The sequence below is a fragment of the Borostomias antarcticus genome (assembly GCF_949987555.1).
Source record: "Borostomias antarcticus genome assembly, chromosome: 5".
Taxonomy (NCBI): domain Eukaryota; kingdom Metazoa; phylum Chordata; class Actinopteri; order Stomiiformes; family Stomiidae; genus Borostomias; species Borostomias antarcticus.
The window spans coordinates 14057614-14081021 of NC_140238.1; the positions used below are offsets into that span (position 1 = coordinate 14057614).

At 47.9% G+C, this 23408-nt stretch overlaps 1 protein-coding gene across 1 annotated transcript; it reads right to left on the minus strand.

Moving 5' to 3' along the window:
- Positions 1-6124: 6124 nt before the first annotated feature.
- On the minus strand, positions 6125-11074 carry zfp36l1a (zinc finger protein 36, C3H type-like 1a). The gene is made up of 2 exons (XM_084437675.1): positions 10924-11074; positions 6125-9424 (listed from the first exon to the last, which is right to left on the minus strand). Exons 1-2 carry the CDS (start codon positions 10975-10977, stop codon positions 8333-8335), a joined length of 1146 nt encoding a protein of 381 aa, XP_084293801.1. The 5' UTR covers positions 10978-11074; the 3' UTR covers positions 6125-8332.
- Positions 11075-23408: the final 12334 nt, after the last annotated feature.

The following is a 23408-nucleotide window of genomic DNA, read 5'->3' on the forward strand; positions in this document are numbered from 1 at the left end:
AATGGCCGTGGCAAAACGGCTCAAGAGCACCCCCTGGAAAATTTTAAATGGCGAGCCCCACCTTTCAGTTTGATGTAGGCGAACGAAATTCGGTGGGCATATGTGGACACACTAACATGTCTCTTGGAGCTATACCCAACATGCAACAGGAAGTCAGCCATTTTGTTCTTAATGTGCCATTTTCCCTTGTTTTTACCATTTCCATGCCTCGTACTTTAACGAACTCCTCCTACAGATTTCATCCGATCAACTTCATATTCGGTCAGCTTCATCTTAAGACCTTTGTGATCAAAAGTTATCAAAAAATTTAGTTTTCACCAAACACACTTGCTGTGGCGCCCCGCCAAATTTTGACATTTCAGGAACAGAAACAGAACAGGAAGTCCTCATAACTCCTCCATTCATTATCCAATTTGTCCGATATTTCTCACGCTTCATGAAGGTTCTGTCCTGAACACATGTATGTGTCAGTATTGCGTCATACTTATAGCGCCACCTACTGGTGAAACAGGAAGCCCTCAAAACTCCTACATACTGTACGTTATCCGATTTACTCCAAATTGCTCATGCTTGATGAAGGTCGCATCTTGAACACATCTGTAAGTCAGTATTGCGTCATACCTACAGCATCATCTACTGGTAAAACAGGAAGTCCTCATAACTCCTACATACGTTATCCGATTTACTCCAAATTGCTCAGGGTTGACGAAGGTCGCATCCTGAACACATCTGTGCGTCAGCATTGAGTCATACTTATAGCGCCACCTACTGCTTACAGGAAGTCCTAATAACTCCTATATACATTATCCGATTTACACCAAATTGCTCACACTTGATGAAGGTTGCATCCTGAACACATCTGTGTGTCAGCATTGAGTCATACTTATAGCGCCACCTACTGCTTACAGGAAGTCCTCATAATTCCTACATACATTATGCAATTTACCCCAAATTGCTCACGGTTGATGAAGGTCGTGTCCTGAACACATCTGTAGGTCAGTATTGAGTCATACTTATAGCACCGCCTACAGGTCAAGCAGGAAGTCATTATAACTCCTACATACATTGTCCGATTTACACAACATTTCTCACGCTTCATCAAGGTGCCGTCCTGAACACATCTATGCATCGGTATTGAGTCACGCTTAGAGCGCCACCTACTGGTGACAGGAAGTTTCTCTCTGTACTGGACACCGAAATAGCACACCCTTTAACGGCGCCGCACCCCGACACGCGTGGGGTAGGAGGGCCCGCTCACTGCTGCTCGCAGCCCTAGTTCTGAATGGTATTTTCAGCAAAAATACCCAAAGACATGTTTTGGGGACCCCATATTACATTGTTGAAAATTAGCATAATAAGACACCTTTAAGGAAACCTGGTGTTGATGGCACACCCTTCAATTATTAGGTGTGTTTTTAATCATTGTGGTGTGTGTGTGTGTGTGTGTGCACGTGCATGCCTGCGTGAGTATGTGTGTGAGTGTGTGTATCTGTGTGTGAATACGTGTGTGTAGATATGAGTGTATATGTGTATGTGTGTGTGCGTGTGCACATGCATGCCTGTGCGAGTATGTGTGTGAGTGTGTGTGTGTGAAAATGTGTGTAAATATGAGTGTGTGTGTGTGTGTGTGTGTGTGTGTGTGTGTATGTGTTTATGTTTGTGAGTGGGTTGATCTGTGGTTGCTCTGAGTCAGTCCTTATCTCCTCCCCAGGCCTCAGTGCCAGCTGAGCAGGGATCATTGTGAAATCTTGTTTATAACTCACACAAAGAAATGATACACAAGTGTTTATCTCAGGGGTGACTGTGTGCACGCACATGTGTGTGTGTGTGTGTGCACGCGCATGTCTGTGATAGGTCAGTGTAAGCATTCTATCATAACTTGAATTATTATGTTTAAACATAGCTGACATGCTCTCACTGGGCTGGTTTCATATCAAGTGTCAGCAAGTTTGCTCCGTTGGCTATTTTAATGTTCATATTAAAGTCTGTCTTAGAGGATGTCTTCAAACCTCACATTTCAAACTACTTTCTTATTTAACTGCTGTATCTGTGAGGTAATATTATATCACTTGTTTATATTGAAAGACGTTATTCGCTCTTACTCCGATTAGTGTGCATGAGTGGATAGTGTGCGTGTGTGTGTGTGTGTGTGTGTGTGAGAGAGAGAGAGAGCGAAGTCAGTTGTCCACAGTGAAACTGAAAAATCTGTTGGAGACCTGAGAATATCTCTCGACATGAAAGGCTTCAGGAAACAGATGCTTCACTGAGAGTTGTGAGAAGAGAGTTACTATCTAAAGGTGACCTCACAATGACACGAAACCTAATTCATCTACTATTACTCATTGCTCTCACACACCCACACATTCTCCTGCATATCCACACTCCCCCACCCCACATGCTCTCTCTCTCACACACGCACACACACACACACACACACACACACACACACACACACACACAAATGAATGTAATGGTTTGATTATGCCAGGGGTCCTGTCATTTTGTACGCATTCTAAGTGTCAAAGAGGAGTCAGCCTTGTTCGGTCTCCTCTTCCTGTGTCTCTGTGTCATGCATCTGCAGCTGGCACATCAGTCTTAGAATATTCCTTTTCCTCACGGATCCCCCGGAAAAACACAGACAGCAGTTAAACATGTCAATTAGACCGTGAATAAAGAATGGGAAAATACTGGACAGGTGTCGAATAAAAACAGCTCTGTCCTAGCGGTGGCCAATTATGTGCAGGGTGGGTTTCGGGGCAGGAAGCGTTTGCTGCTGGAGAGAAAGCCGGAGGAGCGCCTCGACTCGCTGGACCAGAAACCCCGAAACATAAGGACGGGGTGTTGCGCCGCATGCTCTCTGATTGGTTGTTTTCATCTCCCTGTTCCATTGGCCCGGCTCGGTCCAGCCTGGCTCAGCTTGTTGTGAGGAAGTCGTCACCGTGCCATCGGGGCAGAGATCAGACGTGTTCAGTGAGAGAAGAGTGGCCGCTGTTTGTTCTTCTGTCACAGAAAGAGGAGTGGAAGGGTGTTTCCACAACCTGTCAGGCAGCCATCTCCCACGCCTCCTCCTCCTCACCTTGATTCCTCTTCTCAAAATGTTTTTTCTTTTTTTTTTGGTCTTTCTCTCACTCCTTCTTTTAGGTCAAGGGTTGGCCACTTAGCCTGAAGAAAAAAAACATGTGACACTGGATACTGGCAGGCTAATGGTCATGACTAGGTGAGCAGTGTGTCATGTCCTAGGCTGGGTAGATAACAGCTCTGAGGCTGTCAGCTGCACGGTGACTGGGTTAAGTCCACAGGATCAGGGAGGGGCGGGGCCTGCTGGCTTACTGACCTGCAATCAGTCTCCTTCTGACATTTACAGCCACTATAGGGCCAGATAAAGAACCAGTTCATTAGCTTTAAGCCATAGTTATGCATGAAAGAAACTGCAGGCACCAGCTTGACAGTGGTAAAGCAGAAAGCGTCTCTTATGATTCACTCTGTTTCTAATTGAGTATTTATCCACAGTATACCGGACCAATACCATGTCCCACAGAGTTCAGCCATGCAGGCTCGAAGGAATCTACACAATCAATCTCTGGTGACAAACCTGCATCTGGATAGCCCCTAACCCAGGGGGCAGGAACCCCATTTGTCTCCTTGACTACTCATCGTTGGCTCCCACACAAATGTGGAATTGGTAATACAATAGTACATAGTAGCCTAATACCAAACCGCTGATAATATCAGGCTGAGTAAACAGATAAACAAGGCAGACTTTTTTTCTTGGTTGCTCTGCCTCCCCTGCTTCACTCTTGACCTAGCTCTCGTTAGGTGATAAATTACCCCTTTCACGTCACCTGTCACACACACACACACACACACACACAAACACACACTCACACACACTCACACACACTCACACACACACAAACACACACACAAATATGCACACACAAACACATGCAAACATGCACACACACAAACACACACAACACACACACACACGCACACACACACACACACACACACACACACACACACACACACACACACACAGAGAGAGAGTGGCCACTGATACAGGATCTCAGCTGCAGTCACTGCCAGTGATAAGGGAAAATTGCCGAGTTAGCACACCGAGTGCTGTTTGCTCTCTCCTTTCTCAAACAGAGCTAACCACTCCTAATAGGACTAGGCTATTTGCTGTAGACTCTCTTGCTCAACTTTAGTTTAGTGTCATCTAAACACTGGATCGAAACATATTCTTTATACTGTTGTTTTTTGTTTTACCATGCCAGTCAGTCATGGAAAGTCAGACTGTGATGCAACGATGGAAGGCTTAGGCCTGCTGTGCATCACCACCACCAGATGAAAAGCTGCATGAGCACAAGCACCCCCTCCACCCCCGGTCTTGTCCTCTGAGGTTTAGAGAACCACTTCCTGGTACGCTTTTCAGATGCCTCTCTACATATGTGCCTCACAAACAGGAAACAGCCCTCTCTCACATCACGCACCATACATGCATGCACATGTAAGCTACCTCCGCTGAAAAGGTGCTGGCGGAAAGCATGTTTTCGGTGAGCACAAGCACGACTTGGTGAGCACCTGGCTCGATTTGAATAGTGGCATGTTCCCAGCGTAAGAGAGGCGTAAAGATGAGTTTAGGGTGATTATCATAACCTGACATGTTGTTAGCTTCGCCCCAGCGATTGCGCAGAGGTAATGTTTTCGGTGGCGTGTGTTTGTACATCCGTCCGTCCGTCCGTTAGTAGGATTACACAAAAACTACTAGACCGACTCATGAAACACAGTGGAAGGGAGTGACATGGGACAACTTAGCACACATTACATTTTGGAGCGGATCCGAATCACGGGGCGAGTCCATGAGCCGCCCAAACATGGCCGACCATTCACCACCTTTCATTTTTTGGACTAGGATTATACTACCAGACCGATTTTCATGAAACTTGTGGAGGACTGTAGCATGGGCCAACTTCGAGCTTTTTAAATTTTAGAGCATATTCAAATTACGGGGCGGGTCCACGAACTGCCCAAACATGTCCGACCATTCACCTCCATTCATTTATTGGATTTAGGCTCATCATTGTCAATGGGGAGAATTAAAAGGGTAATATCTCATGGGAAGGTCACAGAGACACAAAGTTTGGACTGGCATAAAGCTCTTGACCTAACGAATGCAACAATACCAAACATGTCCTGCTCGCACGCGCGTGTACACGCAGAGCCACGAAATGCATTCATGCGCGGAGGTCTGTGCTCTCTGAGCAACATTTCTGGGGAGGGAGGGGGGCGGGCGGCGGGGAACACAGGAACCAGACGATCCATCAGAGGCAACAGGCTTGAATCTGAGAAACAAGAGGGCCCATATGGGTCAACTGCGCCGGGGTCAGCACCTTCCATTGTATGAGAGCAGTTCCTTCTCCGGCTCTTTATGTAACTGGAGAGAATATAAACATTGGCCGACTGACTGACTTGACTGAACGGCCCAGAACCTGCTGCTGCTCACAGCTGGGCGGTGGAGGGGATGGTGAGAGGACAGAGATGTGTGGAAAGGAAAAAGTATCATTATTACTGCAGTGCACGGTGTCTAAGTAAGCCATAACCCCCCCCCGCCTCCATCCTACCAGTATTCTCTTTCTTTCTGCTTTAGTAGTCAAGTACCTTCCTTCTACCTCGTGTGGCCGTGATATAATATCACACAGACTATTCCTAGAACAGCAGCCTGTCTGGTCAGCTGTATTGATCTGATCAGTGTTAGGGGGAGTGACCGCAGCCTGATATCAGTGTGTGTAATCAAACCAGCTCCATCAGTTGGACCATTCACAGGTCAATACCCCCCCTGGTCTCCCACCAGTCCACCAATCACAGCGCAGCTCAGTGAGACTCCCTCGTGGACCAAACTCGTCCACTGCTTGATGCCACCCAGAACCTTCTCTGCACACACATCTAATAGAGTAGGCAGCAGAGATCAATGTTTTTCAATCTGTGCTTCATACTAGGCAGCCATCTTGTGTGATTATCTTTGTGTGAGTTAGCAAAGAGGCATAGATATAGGCTTCATTATCTGGTGGAAAGTGGATCAAGAGCACATGAAAAAAATTATATAAACAAGTGTTGCATTTTCAAAAATATGGGGTTTATTGGTCTTAACTGCAATCAAACAATTACAAAACAGAAATCAGTTTTATATAAACTCACATGGAAATGACTGTAGTGAAAAAAAACATGGCTGGAAAAATACATTCAAAGTTTACTTTCTTTGTGTCAATCCTTTTCACCTCTTAGTAGACATGGAACAAGTGACTTTAAAATCCTCCATTATCAACAGCCTCAGCTGCGTGGAATGTATTGAAAGAGGCACTTTAGACGGCACGGTTGGGGGCCATATGCAAGTGCATCATCAAACATCCAATCAAAATACAAATCCTTTCCTCAGGCCATTTGGTCACAGCTCTGGCTTAAGGTTGGTGAGTGGGACTGTTCAGACCTCTGGGGTCTGGGTCCCTGTGTCATTATTTTACTGGCAGAAGCCTTTAAGATAACCGCTCCACGGACTCAACTCAACTGACTCAACTCATAAGAACTTCCTAAACTCAACATGGATGTGAAAGTACACATGGTGACACATCACGTTACAGCTCTTCCTGTTTATTATTGAGAGAGAGAGAGAGAGAGATGGCCTGTCTTTTTACAGAGAGCCGCACCTAATCTGATGAGTTTGAAAGTTGTAATATACTGTAGTTGTTTTAACAGTGAAGTAGCTGTTTGTCAGGAGATCAGACAAAAATAGTTTTGGAATCAGAAAGGAGTTCTGGAATGCATTATGCAGAAGATTGCAGTCCAATAATGGGGAAAAGAGAACCCAAAAAAGAAAGGAACATTCTACAATAAATAATCAAAACGCAAAACTTTTTTGTTTTTGCTTTAAATTAAGTTTCATTTTGACAAAGTGTAGTTGCAAACAAAAGTCATTGTAGTACAATATATTAAACTGTGAAAAAAGGAAACTGACAAAACGTCTTCACAATCTTTAGATTAATACGGAAGATCATAATTTAACATAAAAGAAAATATATATTCTATTGTTTCATTATCCAGATAAATACAAATCAAAATTAACAAAAAAATGCATATGATCACCAATAAATATGTTTCGATAAGTTAAATAAGCAGTGACAAGCGAAACCTTCTGTTCGGAAAGTTTTTCAAACAATAATAATAATCATAATAATAACAACATTAATAAAAAATAATTATAAAAAAAACAAGGAAGAAGAAAGGGGATGTGAAGGGTACAAGATGCTCCTCAGAGCCAAATTCTACAGGGGAAATAGTAAAGTAGGATAGCTTGGTGATCTGATCTCAAGTTGCAGGATGTCCCAACTGCACCCTGGGAATGCTGGAAATCCCCGCTGCCCACGGATCGGCAGGGATGGGGGCGGGGTCGAGAAGAGGAGCCAGAGAGAGTCTTTAAAGGTTTAATAACTAGATAAACGTCAAGATTTCCTTCCCAAAACAGCCAGTGACCAGCAACAGGAGGTGAAACCCAAGGGAACATAACCAACTTCCAGTTCCAAGTCCGTCCCGCCGACTCTACCAGTCCACTATTACATAAGACCGGGCCCTAGATGAACCGTGACAGGGGCTACGAGGAAGAACCAAAACAAACACAAACAGTAGTCCATTCACCCTAGCACATGCAGAAACCGCCCAGGCACTTTAAAACTAGTCATATCGTTCATGTTTTTTCTTTTTCTGAGCTCAGTCTTGTAAAAACGGCTGTGATTGATCTACAGCTACGTTAGCGAGCACCTTCTAGCTAGCTTGGAGGAAGTGGTATCGTCGCGGGGGGAATAGTGCAAAGCACTCCCTGTGCCTAGAGCCACTTGCACTGCTACACATTCAACAAAGAAAAAAAAAAAGGCAAGCGGCACCTGGCGTTTATAAGTCACTTTTTTTCTGACACCGTTTTCATTGTTCAATTTCCTCATGTTGTTTTTTTGGCACTATGACACATGATGGTGGGGTGCTATAGAAGAGTGGAGGACAAGGATAAACAGGACCGAAACTGTCCTGATTTCCCTTAATTCATCATCATCCTCATCTCACTAACTAGGCACTAACATGGTCTGGTGTTGGGCAAGAGTGGGGTTTGGGTGTGGGGTTGTCAGGGCTGTGGGGGAGGGGTTGGGTGCGGGGGGCTTGGCGTTGGATTGGGGGTGGGGGAGGGTCGTAGAGGGGACAGGGAAGCAGGTGGGGGGGGGGGGGGGGGGGTGGAAGTGCCATATTCTCCGTCATAAGTTAAGGCGCTGGCGAACGGATGGCCGCCTCAGTCGTCCGAGATGGAGAGGCGGCTGAAGATGGGGAGGCGGCGGTTGGTGTCGAGGCCTGGGGACTCGGAGCCGCTCAGGCTGCCCCCGGAGCTGCTCTGGTAGCCCTCCTGGTCCGACAGAGAGTCAGGGGGGCTGGACGGACCCTCGTACAGCTGAGGTGACATGGGCCTGAAGAAGTAAGGGGTGCTTGGCGGGGACGGGGGCACCGGGGCGCCAGGGTCGGCGCCGGGGGGTCCTCCCCCTCCCACTCCTCCTCCGAGGCTGGGGCCGAACAGGTTGGCCAGCTCCTGGCTAGAGTAGGTGAAGGGGTTGCTGCTGGGCCACTCGGGCAGCTCGTCGGGCGAGAACATGGGTGGTGGGGTGACGGAGGTGGGGCTGTCCCGCCGCTGGCCCCCGCTGCTGGAGAAGCCGGCGAAGCTGTAGCTGTGCTGCAGACGGGGACGCTCCATCTTGTTGGAGGGGGAGAGAGGGGAGGGGGCGGCCGGCGGGGGTCCGCGGCGCTCCTCGGCGTTGTGGATGAAGTGGCAGCGTGGGCCGTAGGGGCAGAAGCCGATGGTGTGGAACGTGCGGCAGAGCTCCGTCTTGTACTTGGGGTGGCGGCTGAGGCTGCGCAGCTCGTGGACGCCGTGGGCGAACTGGCACTTGTCGCCGTACTTGCAGGCGCCGTTCTCCTCAAAGGGCCGGCACAGCTCCGTCTTGTACCGGCTGGAGTTCACCTGGCCGCCGGTGGGGCTGGCGGGCCCGCCGCCCAGGCACTTCTGCAGCAGCCGCTCGCCCGTCTCCGAGAAGGAGCGGTCCCTCATGCGGTTCTCCTTGTTGCAGAGGGCGCTGCCCAGGCCCGAGGTCAGCGAGCCGGGTTCGGCCTTCAGGCTGTTCAGGAACTGGTTCTGGTTGAACTTGGAGTTCGGCAGGGTCACCGAATGCCGCCGCTGGTAGACCCCTCCCACAGAGGGCGTCCCCACCGCCTTCCTGTCCAGCAGGGGTCCGGTGGGCGGGGATATGGGCACATTGGTGCCAGTGCAAGGGATAGACATGGGGTGGTGGGGGGCGCCCAGGATGTTGTTGTTGTAGTTTAGCATTTTATTGTTCTGCAAAAAGACAAAAAGAAGACAAATGAAACGACAGATGAAACTGCTTTCGATATCGTGTGCACATTTCTGTAGCCTAAGTGCTGGTTACATCATATCGGACACAATAGACACTAGTCAATCTGTGGCTTTAACGGAGGGGGAGAAATAACATAAGTAGGAGTCCACGGCTGGATGAGCAGCCCATGTTGGGAGAGCGGACCCAGGCCCATAGAACAACAGCTGGTTTGGCAAGCTACCCCTCTGAGGAATGTGTGCCTGCTTAGTAAGTGGAGCACAGAAGCGCCTGAGAGGGCAGCAGGGCTGGTGCTGGTTACAAAGAAGCTGCATCTCTTTCAAACAGAATGAAAGCATTTCAAGCTTCCCCTCTAGAAAATACACAGAGGTTATGCTGCTCTTTTAATTAGTAAGTTATTGGTTCATGTGACTGACGACTTCAGAAAGAATGCCTTGCTCCAATATCCGAAAATAATTACTCAGATTTGATAATAGTTCAGTACGCTACTAGGATTATATTGATACATTAAGTTGAGGCTTTTAGCCATGTCAGTCTACTGAAAAACTGCCAGTCAGTATTGTGACCATCACTGAATTAACTGCTAGGAACGAGCAGGCAATGGTTTACATTTCAATTAGAAACCCAACACACTTCAGAAAGACACGATCCTGTAACTCAGCAGCAGGTCCTAGTCAACAAGTGGCAATGCACTCTCACACTATGGAATGAAAGTAAATGGCTAGATCAGGTATAATATTATATATATATATATATATATATATATATATATAGGCTATTTTTGATCCTATATATGATCATACGAGGCGCTATTCATGCACTTGTGGTAGGTTAAACCTTATTCCAAGTTGTGAAAATGTATGTAGCCAAGTTTTGTACAACGAGGCACCAGTTTACAGGATTAGGCTAACGTTACTAGCACGCTAACTTTAGTATAAGTAACTATGCGATGCTATGACGAGCAGCAAAGTTGCCTAAGAGAATATGAGAAATTGGGCAAGTAGCCTAATGTGAATGAGTAAGACAGACATTCTCTAAAAAGACGTAGCCGGTTACTTATCATGCATATCAACGATTGTATAAATGTCTCAAATCACAGCAGCCTGAATGAATCGAAGTGAAGTGCAATGATGGATGGGCGCAACACCGCAGTGCTGGGCCCGTGTAGAGCAACATGCACACTCCACCACCATGCAACTCAATTTCTGCCAAGTTCCTTTTAGCTATATGGCTACCAGATCAGTTTGCATTTGGATTTCTCGCTAGACAAAACCAAGCAATAAACTTGTAATAATCTATAAGCCGTCTGCGTTACCTATAAAAGTGCATCACTTTCGCGGATAAAGATGTCAAGATAAAGTCAAAAGTAGCCTAGTCTTTAGAAAACAACATTCCTGCACTACTGTTGCTATATCTAACGTCACATGGCTGACGTAATTCAAAAACCTAAACTAACAAAGCATTTTAAAAACTTTTCTTTTACCTTGTTCATTACTTCGTTGAAGTCGAAGAAAGGCGACACCACCGCTGTGGTCATCTTGGCTCCGAAGAGAATAAAATTAAGAGTTGTTCAAGCGTGTGTTATGGATCGCAGTTGTGGGTTCTGATTTGTATATACTTCTGGCCCTACAGAACACCCCCTCTGCCCTACTCTAGCCCGATGCATTTCCTTTATAATAGCGGGCAGGAGGAGCCTAGCTGGGGACTGGCTGGGCGTTCCCTTGCAGAGAACTTTGTTGCCCCCCACAGAACTTGCACCAGTTGCCAGTTGGTTGGAGTTACACTGTTGCACACTCGTTCGTTCATGTTGCACTCTTGGCTCTGGAACAGAATCGATCATTCAAGAATTACAATCTTCACTTAAAATAGCTCATGCCAGCTTGGAAAAGTAGCCCACATTTGTTTCTTTGGCATGCCTTCGCCGTATGATCTCATGGGAATTCATGAAAAAAAATCAATCATTTAACATTTATGAAATTATTGTGTGAGAGCCTGGGACTGCTTTTAAGGCAGTAGGCTACTCCCATTCTTGTATGTAGGCTAGTACTGGTATGCTGAGAGAGTCTGGACTTGTTTGCTTACAGGCTCGCTTACTACTGCAGTGTCCTCGGGCTTCTTCCAGTGATCACCAACTCTGTAATTAATTTACCTTTAATTGTCGGACTGAAACGTCACTTGCGGGACTTTCCGGTGGATACGAGCAGGCAGGATTGATTTAACTCTGTAGCTCAATCAGCCTTGCAGGCTGTGGTTAACTTTACTGTGATAACCTTCTTTTTTTTTTTTTTTTTTAGCTTTTATGTTTTCAGATTTTGGCTGTTTTGGCGATGGAGGGAAAAGCCCTGCACTGACTTGAGGTCTAAATATTCAGCTCTAACTCTAAATTGTAACAAACAATATTATATTTGGATGCATTAGGCTACTTAAGTGCAACAAACAGCATGTTTACATAGCTCCCCTTCTGTCACCACCAGGGAAGTAGAGGTAATACTGAGATACCTGACACCACCACAGTGATCTCACTAAGTTCAGCCACGGTCCTTCACAATGCTGGGGCCTGTATGAACCAGAACCAGCAGGGTGTGTAACCGATCCAACATCCATTGTGGTCCTCCCTGAGCCACCACCTCAAACCCATGACAGAGCAGCCATGGGCCATGTGCAGAGTCAATGTCAGGGTTAGGTTGCAAAAGAAGAAGAAGACGGGAGGAGGAGGAAAAAGAGAAAGCAGGGTCGACGAGAAGAAAAGAAGTTGTTAAAGAAGTTGGACGAGGGGGGACGGTGAGATGGGGAGATTTATGGGGGACGTTTATTACTACATAGAACTGCCCCAGGGAGCTGAGGAGAGAGGGGCGGAGAGAGAGAGAGGGAGAGAGAGAGAGAGGGCCAAAACATTCCCTTTTCCTCCTCCTTTCTTCTCCAGTACCAGGTGCCACGCAGGGGGTGGAGGTCCTTTGTTGGATACTCGAAGGTACCGTATACAGATGATGTGATGATGACGGTCAAGACGACAGGCCCGCTCTGAACCTGAATTATTTGAATCCGCTGAAGAGATCGTACACTAAACAGAGCTCCAGTCCCCCAGCTCGCCTAGGGAGTCTGCTGGTAGTCAGGAGTGACTGGAGCTATTTTCGACCTAGTGAAACAGAGGGAGGGTGTGTGTTTTAACATTAAAGGAGTTTTTACGAGTTAGGAGGCTGTATGGAGTGATCCCCAACCCCCTTCCCCCCGGAGTGTTTGTGCAGATGACAGGATGGAATGACTGAGCTGCTGCAGATATCGTCTGAAGTTCAAAGGGGCTGTTGCTGATTGATTAAGTGGATCAGATCCATTGTCTCCCCTGAGGACCTGGCTACAAGAGGGAAGGGGCGGGAGACTCACTGTATTTCCCAGACCAACGGCAATCCCTTACAGGCATGGAATGGTTGTTAGTGCCCTTATCGTGTCACACTTTTATTATCATCCACTACAACATACTTTACCGGCTCGGGGCCTTGTGGATCATGTTCTACCTACCCACCTACCTAAATACCTACCTACACACCTACCTACTGTACCTACCCACCTACCTACCTACCTACCTACCTATCTACCTACCTACCAACCCACCTACCAACCCACCTACCAATCTACCCACCTACTGTACCTACCTACCTACCTACCTACAGTACATGTATCTACTTACCTACCTATCTACCCAACTACGTACCTACCTACCTACCTACCTACCTACCTACCTACCTACCTACCTACGTGTACCTACCTACCTACCCATCTACCCACCTACTTTACCTACCTACTTACCTACCTACCTACATGTACCTACCTAACTTCCCACCTACCTACCTGCCTACATGTACCTACCTACATACTCACCCACCCATCTACCTACCTATCCGCCTGCCTTACTTCCTTCGTACCTACCCACCTACCTACCTACCTACCCACCCACTTACCCACCTACATACATGTACATATCTACCCATCTATCTGCCTACCTAATTACCCACCTTCCCACCCACTTACCTACCTACCTACCTACCTACCTACCTATTTAGTATTTATCCTGCCTGCCTGCCTGCCTGCCTGCCTGCCTGCCTTCCTTCCTTCCTTCCTTCCTTCCTTCCTTCCTTCCTTCCTTCCTTCCTTCCTTCCTTCCTTCCTACCTACCTACACACCCACCTACATACATGTGCATACCTACCCACCTATCTACCTACTTACCCACATACCCTCCCACTTGCCTACCTACCTACCCACCTACCTACCTATGTGTACCTACCTACCTACCTACCAACCTATATACAAACCTACCTACCTACCCACCTACCTACATGTACCTACCTACCCAGCTATCCACCTATCTACTTACCTACCTACGTACCTATCTACCTACCTACCTACCTACCTACCTACCTACCTAGCTACTGTATCTACCTACCTATCCACCTACCTACCTACCTACCTGCCTTCCTTCCTTGCTTCCTTCCTACCTACTTACCTATCCACCCAACTCCCTACATACCTACCTACCTACAGGTACCTACCAACCAACCTACCTACCTACATGTAGCTAACTACCAACCTACCTACTTACCAACCTACCTACCTACCTACCTACCTACCTACCTATGTACCTACCTACCTACCTACCTACATGTACGTTCCTACCTACCTACCCACCTACATGTTCCTACCTACCTACCTACATGTACCTACCTACCCACCTCCCTAAATACCTACCTTCCCACCTACCTGCCCACCTACATGTATCTACCTACCTATCTACCCACTCACCTACCTATCCACCCACAGACCTACCTACCTACCTGCCTTCCTACCAACCTACCTACCTACCCACCCAACCACATACCTACCCACCTACCTACCTACCTTCCTACCTACCTACCTACCCACCCACCCAACCACATACCTACCCACCTACCTACCTACCTACCTACCTACCTACCTACCTACCTACCTACCTACTTAACTACCCACCTACCTGCCTATCTACCTACCTACCTACCTACCTACCTACCTACCTACCTACCTACCTATCTATCTATCTATCTACCTACCTACCTACCTACCTACCTACCTATCTACCAACCTATCTACCAACCTATCTACCTACCTATCTACCTACCTAGCTACCTTATCTACCTTCCTACCCACCTATCCACCTACTCCACTATCAACCTACCTTCCTACCTACACACCCACCTACACACATGTACATACATACCCACATATCTACCTATCTACTTACCCATGTACCCACCCACTTACCTATCTACCTACCTACCTACCTACCTACCTACCTACCTACCCAGCTACCTACTGATCTACCCACCTACCTGCCTACCTGCCTACCTACCTACCTACCTACCTACCTACCTACCTACTCACGTATCTACCTACCTACAGTACATTACCTACCTACCTATCTATCTATCTATCTATCTATCGATCGATCGATCGATCGACCTGCCTTCCTTCCTTCCTTCCTTCCTTCCTTCCTTCCTTCCTTCCTTCCTTCCTTCCTTCCTTCCTTCCTTCCTTCCTTCCTACCTACCCACCCACCCAACTCCCTACCTACCTACATGTACCTACCTACCTACCTACCTACCCACTTACATGGTCCTACCTACCTACCTACCTTCCCACCTACCTCCCCACCTACATATATCGACCTACCTATCCACCCACCAACCTACCTACCTACCTGCCTTCCTACCAACATAGCTACCCACCTACCTACCTATCTACCCATCTACCTACTTATCTACCCACCTACCCACTTACCTGCGTACCTACCTACCTATCTACCCAGCTACCTACTTATCTACCCACCTATCCGCTTACCTACCTACCTACCTACCTACCTACCTACCTACCTACCTACCTACCTACCTACCTACCTACCTATCTACCTACCTATCCACCTATCTACCTATCTACCTACCTACCTACATGTACCTACCTACCTACCTACCTACCTACCCACTTACATGGTCCTACCTACCTACCTACCTTCCCACCTACCTCCCCACCTACATATATCGACCTACCTATCCACCCACCAACCTACCTACCTACCTGCCTTCCTACCAACATAGCTACCCACCTACCTACCTATCTACCCATCTACCTACTTATCTACCCACCTACCCACTTACCTGCGTACCTACCTACCTATCTACCCAGCTACCTACTTATCTACCCACCTATCCGCTTACCTACCTACCTACCTACCTACCTACCTACCTACCTACCTACCTACCTACCTACCTACCTATCTACCTACCTATCCACCTATCTACCTATCTACCTACCTACCTACATGTACCTACCTACCTACCTACCTACCTACCCACTTACATGGTCCTACCTACCTACCTACCTTCCCACCTACCTCCCCACCTACATATATCGACCTACCTATCCACCCACCAACCTACCTACCTACCTGCCTTCCTACCAACATAGCTACCCACCTACCTACCTATCTACCCATCTACCTACTTATCTACCCACCTACCCACTTACCTGCGTACCTACCTACCTCTCTACCCAGCTACCTACTTATCTACCCACCTATCCGCTTACCTACCTACCTACCTACCTATCTACCTACCTATCTACCTATCCACCTATCTACCTATCTACCTATCTACCTACCTACCTACATGCACCTACCTACCTACCTACCTACCTACCTACCTACCTACCTACCAACCTACCAACCTACCAACCTACCAACCTACCTATCTACTTACCTACCTACCCACCTATCTGTGTATGTTGTTGACAACCCCAGGCGCAGACCCAGATCCCCCTGAATCCTGGTCCTCGCCGTCCTGCATTCCTGCTCAGAGTTCAGTGTCGGGAGACTGCAGAAGCTGGGGTTGGATGGGGCTCTTTGCCCTTTGTTGGAGCTGTGACAACTCTTCCTTTAGCCAGACAGCCATGCCATGTCATCATCTTGAATCCTCGAACGCACACACACACACACACACACACACACACACACACACACACACACACACACACACACACACACACACACACACACATAGAGTCCCTCCCTAGCTTCAGGTCAAGGCTGTGTTTCCCCGCAGTAGGGTGTATCGGTCCTCCTAAAGCAGAGACAGGCTCTCTGTTCTCCAGGCCCTGAGGACGGTCTTGATCTTATCCCCCTGCCTTGTGCAGGGATCCCTTCTGTAGGGAGGACGGGGTCGAGGCCCGGACTGGCTGATAATGTTCTGCTGGTATGAAGGGGGGTGATTAAACTACAGACATTTGAACTGAGATGAAAGAAGATGTAGAATAACAGCAAACTAGATGTTATCTGTGAAGGAAACTGCTTGTGTTTTCCTCAGATGAGAGCCACGGCAGCTGTCAAGTTCCCTGTTTCAGCCTGTAGAGGGGGTGCTTTTAACTTTTCCGCATCCCCTTCATTTTCTGTAATGCCTTTCTCTTCACTTTCTTATTGCTCTATTTTACTGCAGAGAACCCCCCCCCCTCCCTCCCTCCCCACCAAGAAAAAAACATGATTCTCACCGTCCTGATCTGGTATTCTATGTATTCATTAACTTTTCCGATCCACCTCTCCAATGTGCCCCCCAATTTGATGATACTGGAGGCATTAACCTAAGGTCAGGTGTGGTGGACATGATGCTTGTAGCTCTGTAAAGGAGGACCTAAAATTCAATATAAAATGTGCTGATATTAGTTCTGGCTACTGATAACAGACACACACCTACACACACACACACACACACACACACACACACACACACACACACACACACACAGACACAGAGTTAATGAAGGCACATGTTCAGCATCAGCATAACTGTGTCAGAGACACCGGCCACCAGACGCGCACGCACACTAAAATCGCGTGTTGTACTGCAGCTTGCCCAATCCCAGTCCAATCCATTTCATACTCTCACGATGACCCATTCCAACCACGGGACACCTCGGGACTGGTGGACAGTCAAACAGTTGACAGTCCCCTGGCTGGAAGTATGACAGCGGTCTTATATAATCCGCGTGTGGATGTTTCTGTGATGACGGCAGGGTTTGGTCGCACGCTTTGTCCCCTCCTCCGCACCGCCATGCCGGGTTTCGTCTCTCTTGTCCCTGTAGGCGTTGAGGAGACCCTGTGATTGGCCCCTTTGATGTTTAATGCAATGTTTACAGATGGGACGGGGTGTGATGAGGTCCTCTTCCACTTGCCCTCTCGTGAGGCTGTGGGAAGGCTGTCTCAGAGAGGGAGAGAAAGAGAGAGAGAGAGGGAGAAAAAGCCAGAGAAAAATAAAAAGGAGAAGAAATTAATTGACCGTAAAAGAGTGGCCGCAGCATTGTTAGTGGTCAACCGCTAGCTGCACTTAGCGATGCCGTTCCCATGAAACTCTTCCAGAATGACCGTCCACTGCCCCCTTGTCAGACATTGCTCTGACACAGTCGTCCTGACAACCTCGACGCAACACACCACAATTTGCACGCAACAACAAAGTGTCGGAGACAAAAACAAATCGAACGGTTTGAGAGGAGCGTAGGGGTGGATGTTTGCAGATGTTAAAAACAGTTTGTGCTGACACATGGCCTCTCTTGAGGAGGGTTCCATGTGACCTATAAAGGCCAGTTTGCTCCTCTGACTGACTTCCTGACCTGTCTTCCTGCAGGGGATGCCCTCCTACTGCCCTGGAGGCTCATGGGAAAGGAGGGTTCCATCGATACCAGCCACCCCCACGCTGTGACCCCTGGCAAATGACACAGACATGAGGGCAAAACCGCCACCCGGCTAGAGGCTGTGTGTGACGATTGTATGACTGAGTGCAATGACACACCGTGTGTCTCTCAGACCAGGTACGCAGATCGGGGTGTAAGGACAGAGATGGGAATCTGGTGAGTGCTGCTCCCAGCCCCCCCCCCCCCCCCCCTCCCCAGGGGCACGGTCTCCTCCGTCGGGGGACGGCCCTGACCCCCCCCGGTCCAGGTGTCACGACCAGGCAGCGGCCGCTGAAACCGGATAGGCCTCCGCTCCTCACTCAGCACCGGAAAATCAATCGGCCTCGTCAGGCTTCGCTCCGCTCGCAGGACACTGGAAGGCTTTCTCCAGGCCGCGGGCCTCCCCTGCTCCATCTGTCTCCATTCTCCACCACCCCCCCCCCCCCCGGCCCTCACAACAAGCCCTGTGTGGACACTCGTGGACTAGGGTTACACGGTCCATGTGTCCAGCGCTGGACAATACACAAGGCCAACTGATAGACCAACTCCTAGCCCTCTTTTCTCACACTTAGGCTACCAGAGTTATTGATTTTAATTGGTAACTGGCGTATTCTTTTTCATCCTTTTCTTTTTTTCGGTATTTGATTTATTTTCACATGCTGTTGTTGAATGCATCATTTATTGTGACACTGTTTGGTGTCTGAGTAGGTTTGCCAATCACGAGTGAGAGTTTGTAAACTGGCAGCCGATGCCGCGCGAATTGGTAGAATCTGTTCTGGATTAGAGGTTCTGCTGTCTTCACGAGCTAGGGGCCTGTATGTTTGTGCTTGGGAGAGGAGAGAGGAGTAGATGATGAGCTGTCCTGACTCAAACCCAAGTTTATTTGAGTGATAGTTTATCACTCTCTCTGGTGTGTGTTTGTGCGTGTGTGTGTGTATGTGTGTGAGTGTTTGGTTTTCTGGTGTGTTGCAACTCTGTGTCATGGATTTTTAATTGTATAGACCTCGCTGGGTTCATTGGTTGTACATGTGTAGCTAGTCAGTGTGTGGGCCTAAGTTCATGTATGCATTAGATGATGGGTTCTTCCCCTCCTCAGGCTGGTGTGTGGGTTGAAGTTTGCGGTGAGCCTGGCTCTCTGTGGATGCTTTTTTTGTAAAGCAACAGGTGTCTCGGGGCGCCTCGACTGAAGAAAAGTCCTCGTTGTGTTGCTTTGCTCTCTCCTGTCTGCTCCCTTCCACCGGTGACCTGTGACCTTCGGTGACACCCCCCAAAGAGTGGGGAGTGGATCTTGTGAGGTCGATTCATCCTCCGTTTTAGTGTTGTTGCTGATGAGGAAATGAGCAGCTTTAGAGGTATGCGGATAAAGATCAGGTGGCTTGGCTGCCAGAAAACACTCGTTTATTTCTCCTCTCTCTCCCCCTCTTCGACCCCGAGAGGAACGACGGCAGAAGAGTCAGCCGTGTTTTATGTCCACAGAGACGGGCCAAATACATCAGCGGCTTTGACCTCTTTGATTATCATTTTACAAATGTGTTTTCAATCATGGTTTCAAAGGACGGTTAAGACCTGAAGGGTTGATTGGCCTCAGCCCGGGCGTGAAGCAACAAAGAAAAAGCTATTGAAAGCTGAGTGTTGATATCCAAGAGGAGTTTGAGCTCGTTCTCCTTCTCTAAGGGGGAACCAGTCCTCCTAAAGGCCATCTTTGAATCTTTGAGTTTGGTCCAGTCCACTCCCTGCCCCCCAAATGTTCCCTCTCTCCTCCTCTCTGTCTCCTCTCTCTCTTTCGGCCTTCCCTCCTTTCTTGGCAGGGAAAGAAAGTGCAGCTGTGTGGAGTCCTTTGGGCTGCATTAGAAGAATCAGGCCATTTGGTCTGCTTTCCCGTCCAAAGCTGTCATGTGTCCAGCATGGCCAGGGTCTAATGGTCTGGACCCATCACTTCCTGGCCTGAGGCTGAGCCAGGAGAATGTAAACTGTTCTGTGGCCATATTCCATACGGCAGGAGCCCTGTTCTGTACCTAATCTGTACATCTTAAGATCTACACCTGACTGGGCCCATGTGCTGTTTATGTGTTTTCATGCTTGTCCGGGCTGGAGTTGATGTAAAAACTGGAAAGAATTATTCACTGACTCCATTTTTGTCTGTTGTGAATGTCGCTGGCGTGCCCACATAAACATATACAACACACTGGCTCTGTAGGACTTCCAGTAAGGTCCATTAATGGCAGATCAGGCCCAAATGGCGGCACACACAGTACTGTCATACCCACTCTTGTCCTGTGACTATGGGTATGTTGTGTGACAACAACCGAATATGGAAACGCTTTTTGCTCTTGTTAAAAACTTTCTGGTTTGCATTTTTTTTTTTTGCCTTGTGTGCTTATACCCATTGCAAAATCTAGTAAAATAGAAAGTTTTCCCAGAAATTAAAAGTTTATGGCCCCCCTCCACAAGCCCACCCCACTCGTAAATAAGGACATATTTACCAATCCCATGCCCCCACTACCACCACTACCACAACAAGCACTCTGCCAGCTACACCCAACAATCCTTCATTATCCTCCGTGCAACTGTCCAACTGTCAACTATGAGAGTTTATACCGCTAAAGCCCTCCAACTCAGCATGCAGGCAAGAGGGAACTGATGCAGCGCTAGCTGCCTCCACCAACCCTAAATTAAAATATCCATCTGCACAACAGACAGTTTTTCAGTGCTATACTATGTTTCCATACTAGTTTCCACAGCACCTCTGATGTCTATTGAACTGCCACTACTGGACCGGGCCCATGGCAGTAACCTACGCAGCTGTGAACGAGTCACGCTCACACGAAGCTGGCGAGGGAAAACACTCGGACCGTGTTTTGCGGCCCCTAACAGCATGTGTCAGAGAGCCTGCAAACATGGCCCATTTCTCCGCGTGACATTTTGCCATTACCTCTGACCACCCCTGCAGGCTGTGTGGCCCTATAAAATCAACCTAGATATTTATGAAAAGGGAGACCAAATGGGTTCCAGATGAACACTATCCGTACAAAGGAAAAGCTATTAATACGTCTTAATACTCTGACCTCCATCGTTCACCCTTCTTTAATAAAGCTTTGGTCCCCGGCCGGCTCATGCTTGGTCTGCGCTGCAGTTTCCAGGAACTCTAAGTATAAGAACCCCCAGAGGAGTTGACTATGATCAGGCCCGGTCTGTCTCTATGATCAGGCCCGGTCTGTCTCTATGATCAGGCCCAGTCTGTCTCAATGATCAGGCCCGGTCTGTCTCTATGATCAGGCCCGGTCTGTCTCTATGATCAGGCCCGGTCTGTCTCTATGATCAGGCCCGGTCTGTCTCTATGATCAGGCCCGGTCTGTCTCTATGATCAGGCCCGGTCTGTCTCAATGATCAGGCCCGGTCTGTCTCAATGATCAGGCCCAGTCTGTCTCAATGATCAGGCCCGGTCTGTCTCTATGATCAGGCCCGGTCTGTCTCTATGATCAGGCCCGGTCTGTCTCTATGATCAGGCCCGGTCTGTCTCTATGATCAGGCCCGGTCTGTCTCTATGATCAGGCCCGGTCTGTCTCTATGGATAAACCTCCACAGTATAGAGTAACATTTGAGCTGTGATCCTACAATGTGGACCCTCAGAATCCCACCTATGGCAATACACAGATGAACCATGTTGACTCATGTCCTCTCTCTACTCACACACGCACACACACACACACACACACACACACACACACACACACACACACACACACACACACACACACACACAAACAGAATGTGGACGGATATAGGAAAACAGAATGTGGACGGATATAGGAAAACAGAATGTGCAATGTGAACAGAATGGAAAGCATAAGAGGACAAGCTGCATAAGTACGATATGTGGGTGCAAGTTTGACATGTGTCACTCTGAGAGGTACTGTACAACACAGGAACTTCCACTGTGGGCAATATTGTACATGAGTCATCAGGTGAGAGATGGTGATGAGGCGGTAGATGTTATATCTACGCACCTATCACTGTATATCTGTGGTCGTAATCTGTCTGTGCTTATAGCGTCTGCCCACTTTGAGATTACTGTAAAGCTGACTGATTTTGACTTTTACATGTATTTTGGAAAAACAAGTGCGTTTGAGCTCAGTGGCAGTTATTGCGGAGGTTTGAGCTCTTCTGCTTCACCATTCTAGAGATTTTTCGGGACATGAGAGATATTGTCTTTGTCTAACAGGATGTGGGATTTGAATCAACGCCCTCGATGTCTCTACAGTGTCATGTGAAAACCCCATGTCCCAGCCTAAACTAACACACTGTGAATTTCAGAATAAGGGTCACATACTTTGGCCGAGTGGACAGGAAATGTGTGCGTTTCACTATAAAGTGTGTTGAAATCAGTGTTGCAACTTTTTTTTTTGAGAAAGAAAGCGAGAGAGAGCGAGACGAGAGAGAACAAGAGAGAAGAGAGAATGGAGGGGAGAGAGAGATGCAGTAGATACAAGTATAGGGAGAGGACGGGGTAGCAGCAGCAGTTCATTTGTGTGAAAGATTCAGTCATCATTTATCTGGGCGGAGGTGATATCATAGCTGATGTCTTTGCTTTAACGAGATGCGCAGAGAACGATAACAGCTCCGAGGGCTGCTAGTTGGCCGCGGTGATGGATGACACTGTTCTCCTGTGTTTATGGAGTCTGACTCAAGGCATCTGCTGGCCTCCTCCCGAGACCATGGACACCAGGGTCAACATCAGCCTCCTCTCTACTGGAGAGACAGAGAGAGCAGAGAGGGAGAGAGAGAAAGGCGATGGAGGATAGAGAGACTACAGAGAGAGCAGAGGGAGAGAGAGAGAGGAGATGAAGAACACAGAGGGAGAGAATACAGAGAGAAAAGAGAGAGAGTGTGTGTGTGAGAGAGAGAGAAAAAAAAAACTGAGTGAGAGAGAGCAAGAGTGTGTGCGTGTGTGTGTGTGTGTGTGCGTGTGTGAGAGAGAGAGAAACAGTGAGAGAGCAAGAGAGAGAAAACCGAGAGAAAATGTGTGTTTGTGTGTGTGTGTGAGTGAGAGAGAGAGAGAGAGAGAGAGAGATCGATCGATAGAGGAGAGAGAGAGAGAGGCAAAACAGACAGAGTAAGTAGGACAGTATGAGATCAAGGACATGCTGTGTGGGGGGAAGGATCCAGAAGCTAACCTAGCTATAATGTGAGAACAAGATATTCATTTACTCTCCTCGGAAAGACATG

Excerpts from the sequence above, each read along its gene's own strand:
- zfp36l1a (XM_084437675.1), bottom strand. The coding sequence starts at position 10,977 with ATGACCACAGCGGTGGTGTCGCCTTTCTTCGACTTCAACGAAGTAATG. Across the intron at positions 9,425-10,923 it reads TCAACGAAGTAATGAACAAG|AACAATAAAATGCTAAACTA; the intron begins GTAAAAGAAAAG and ends GTCTTTTTGCAG.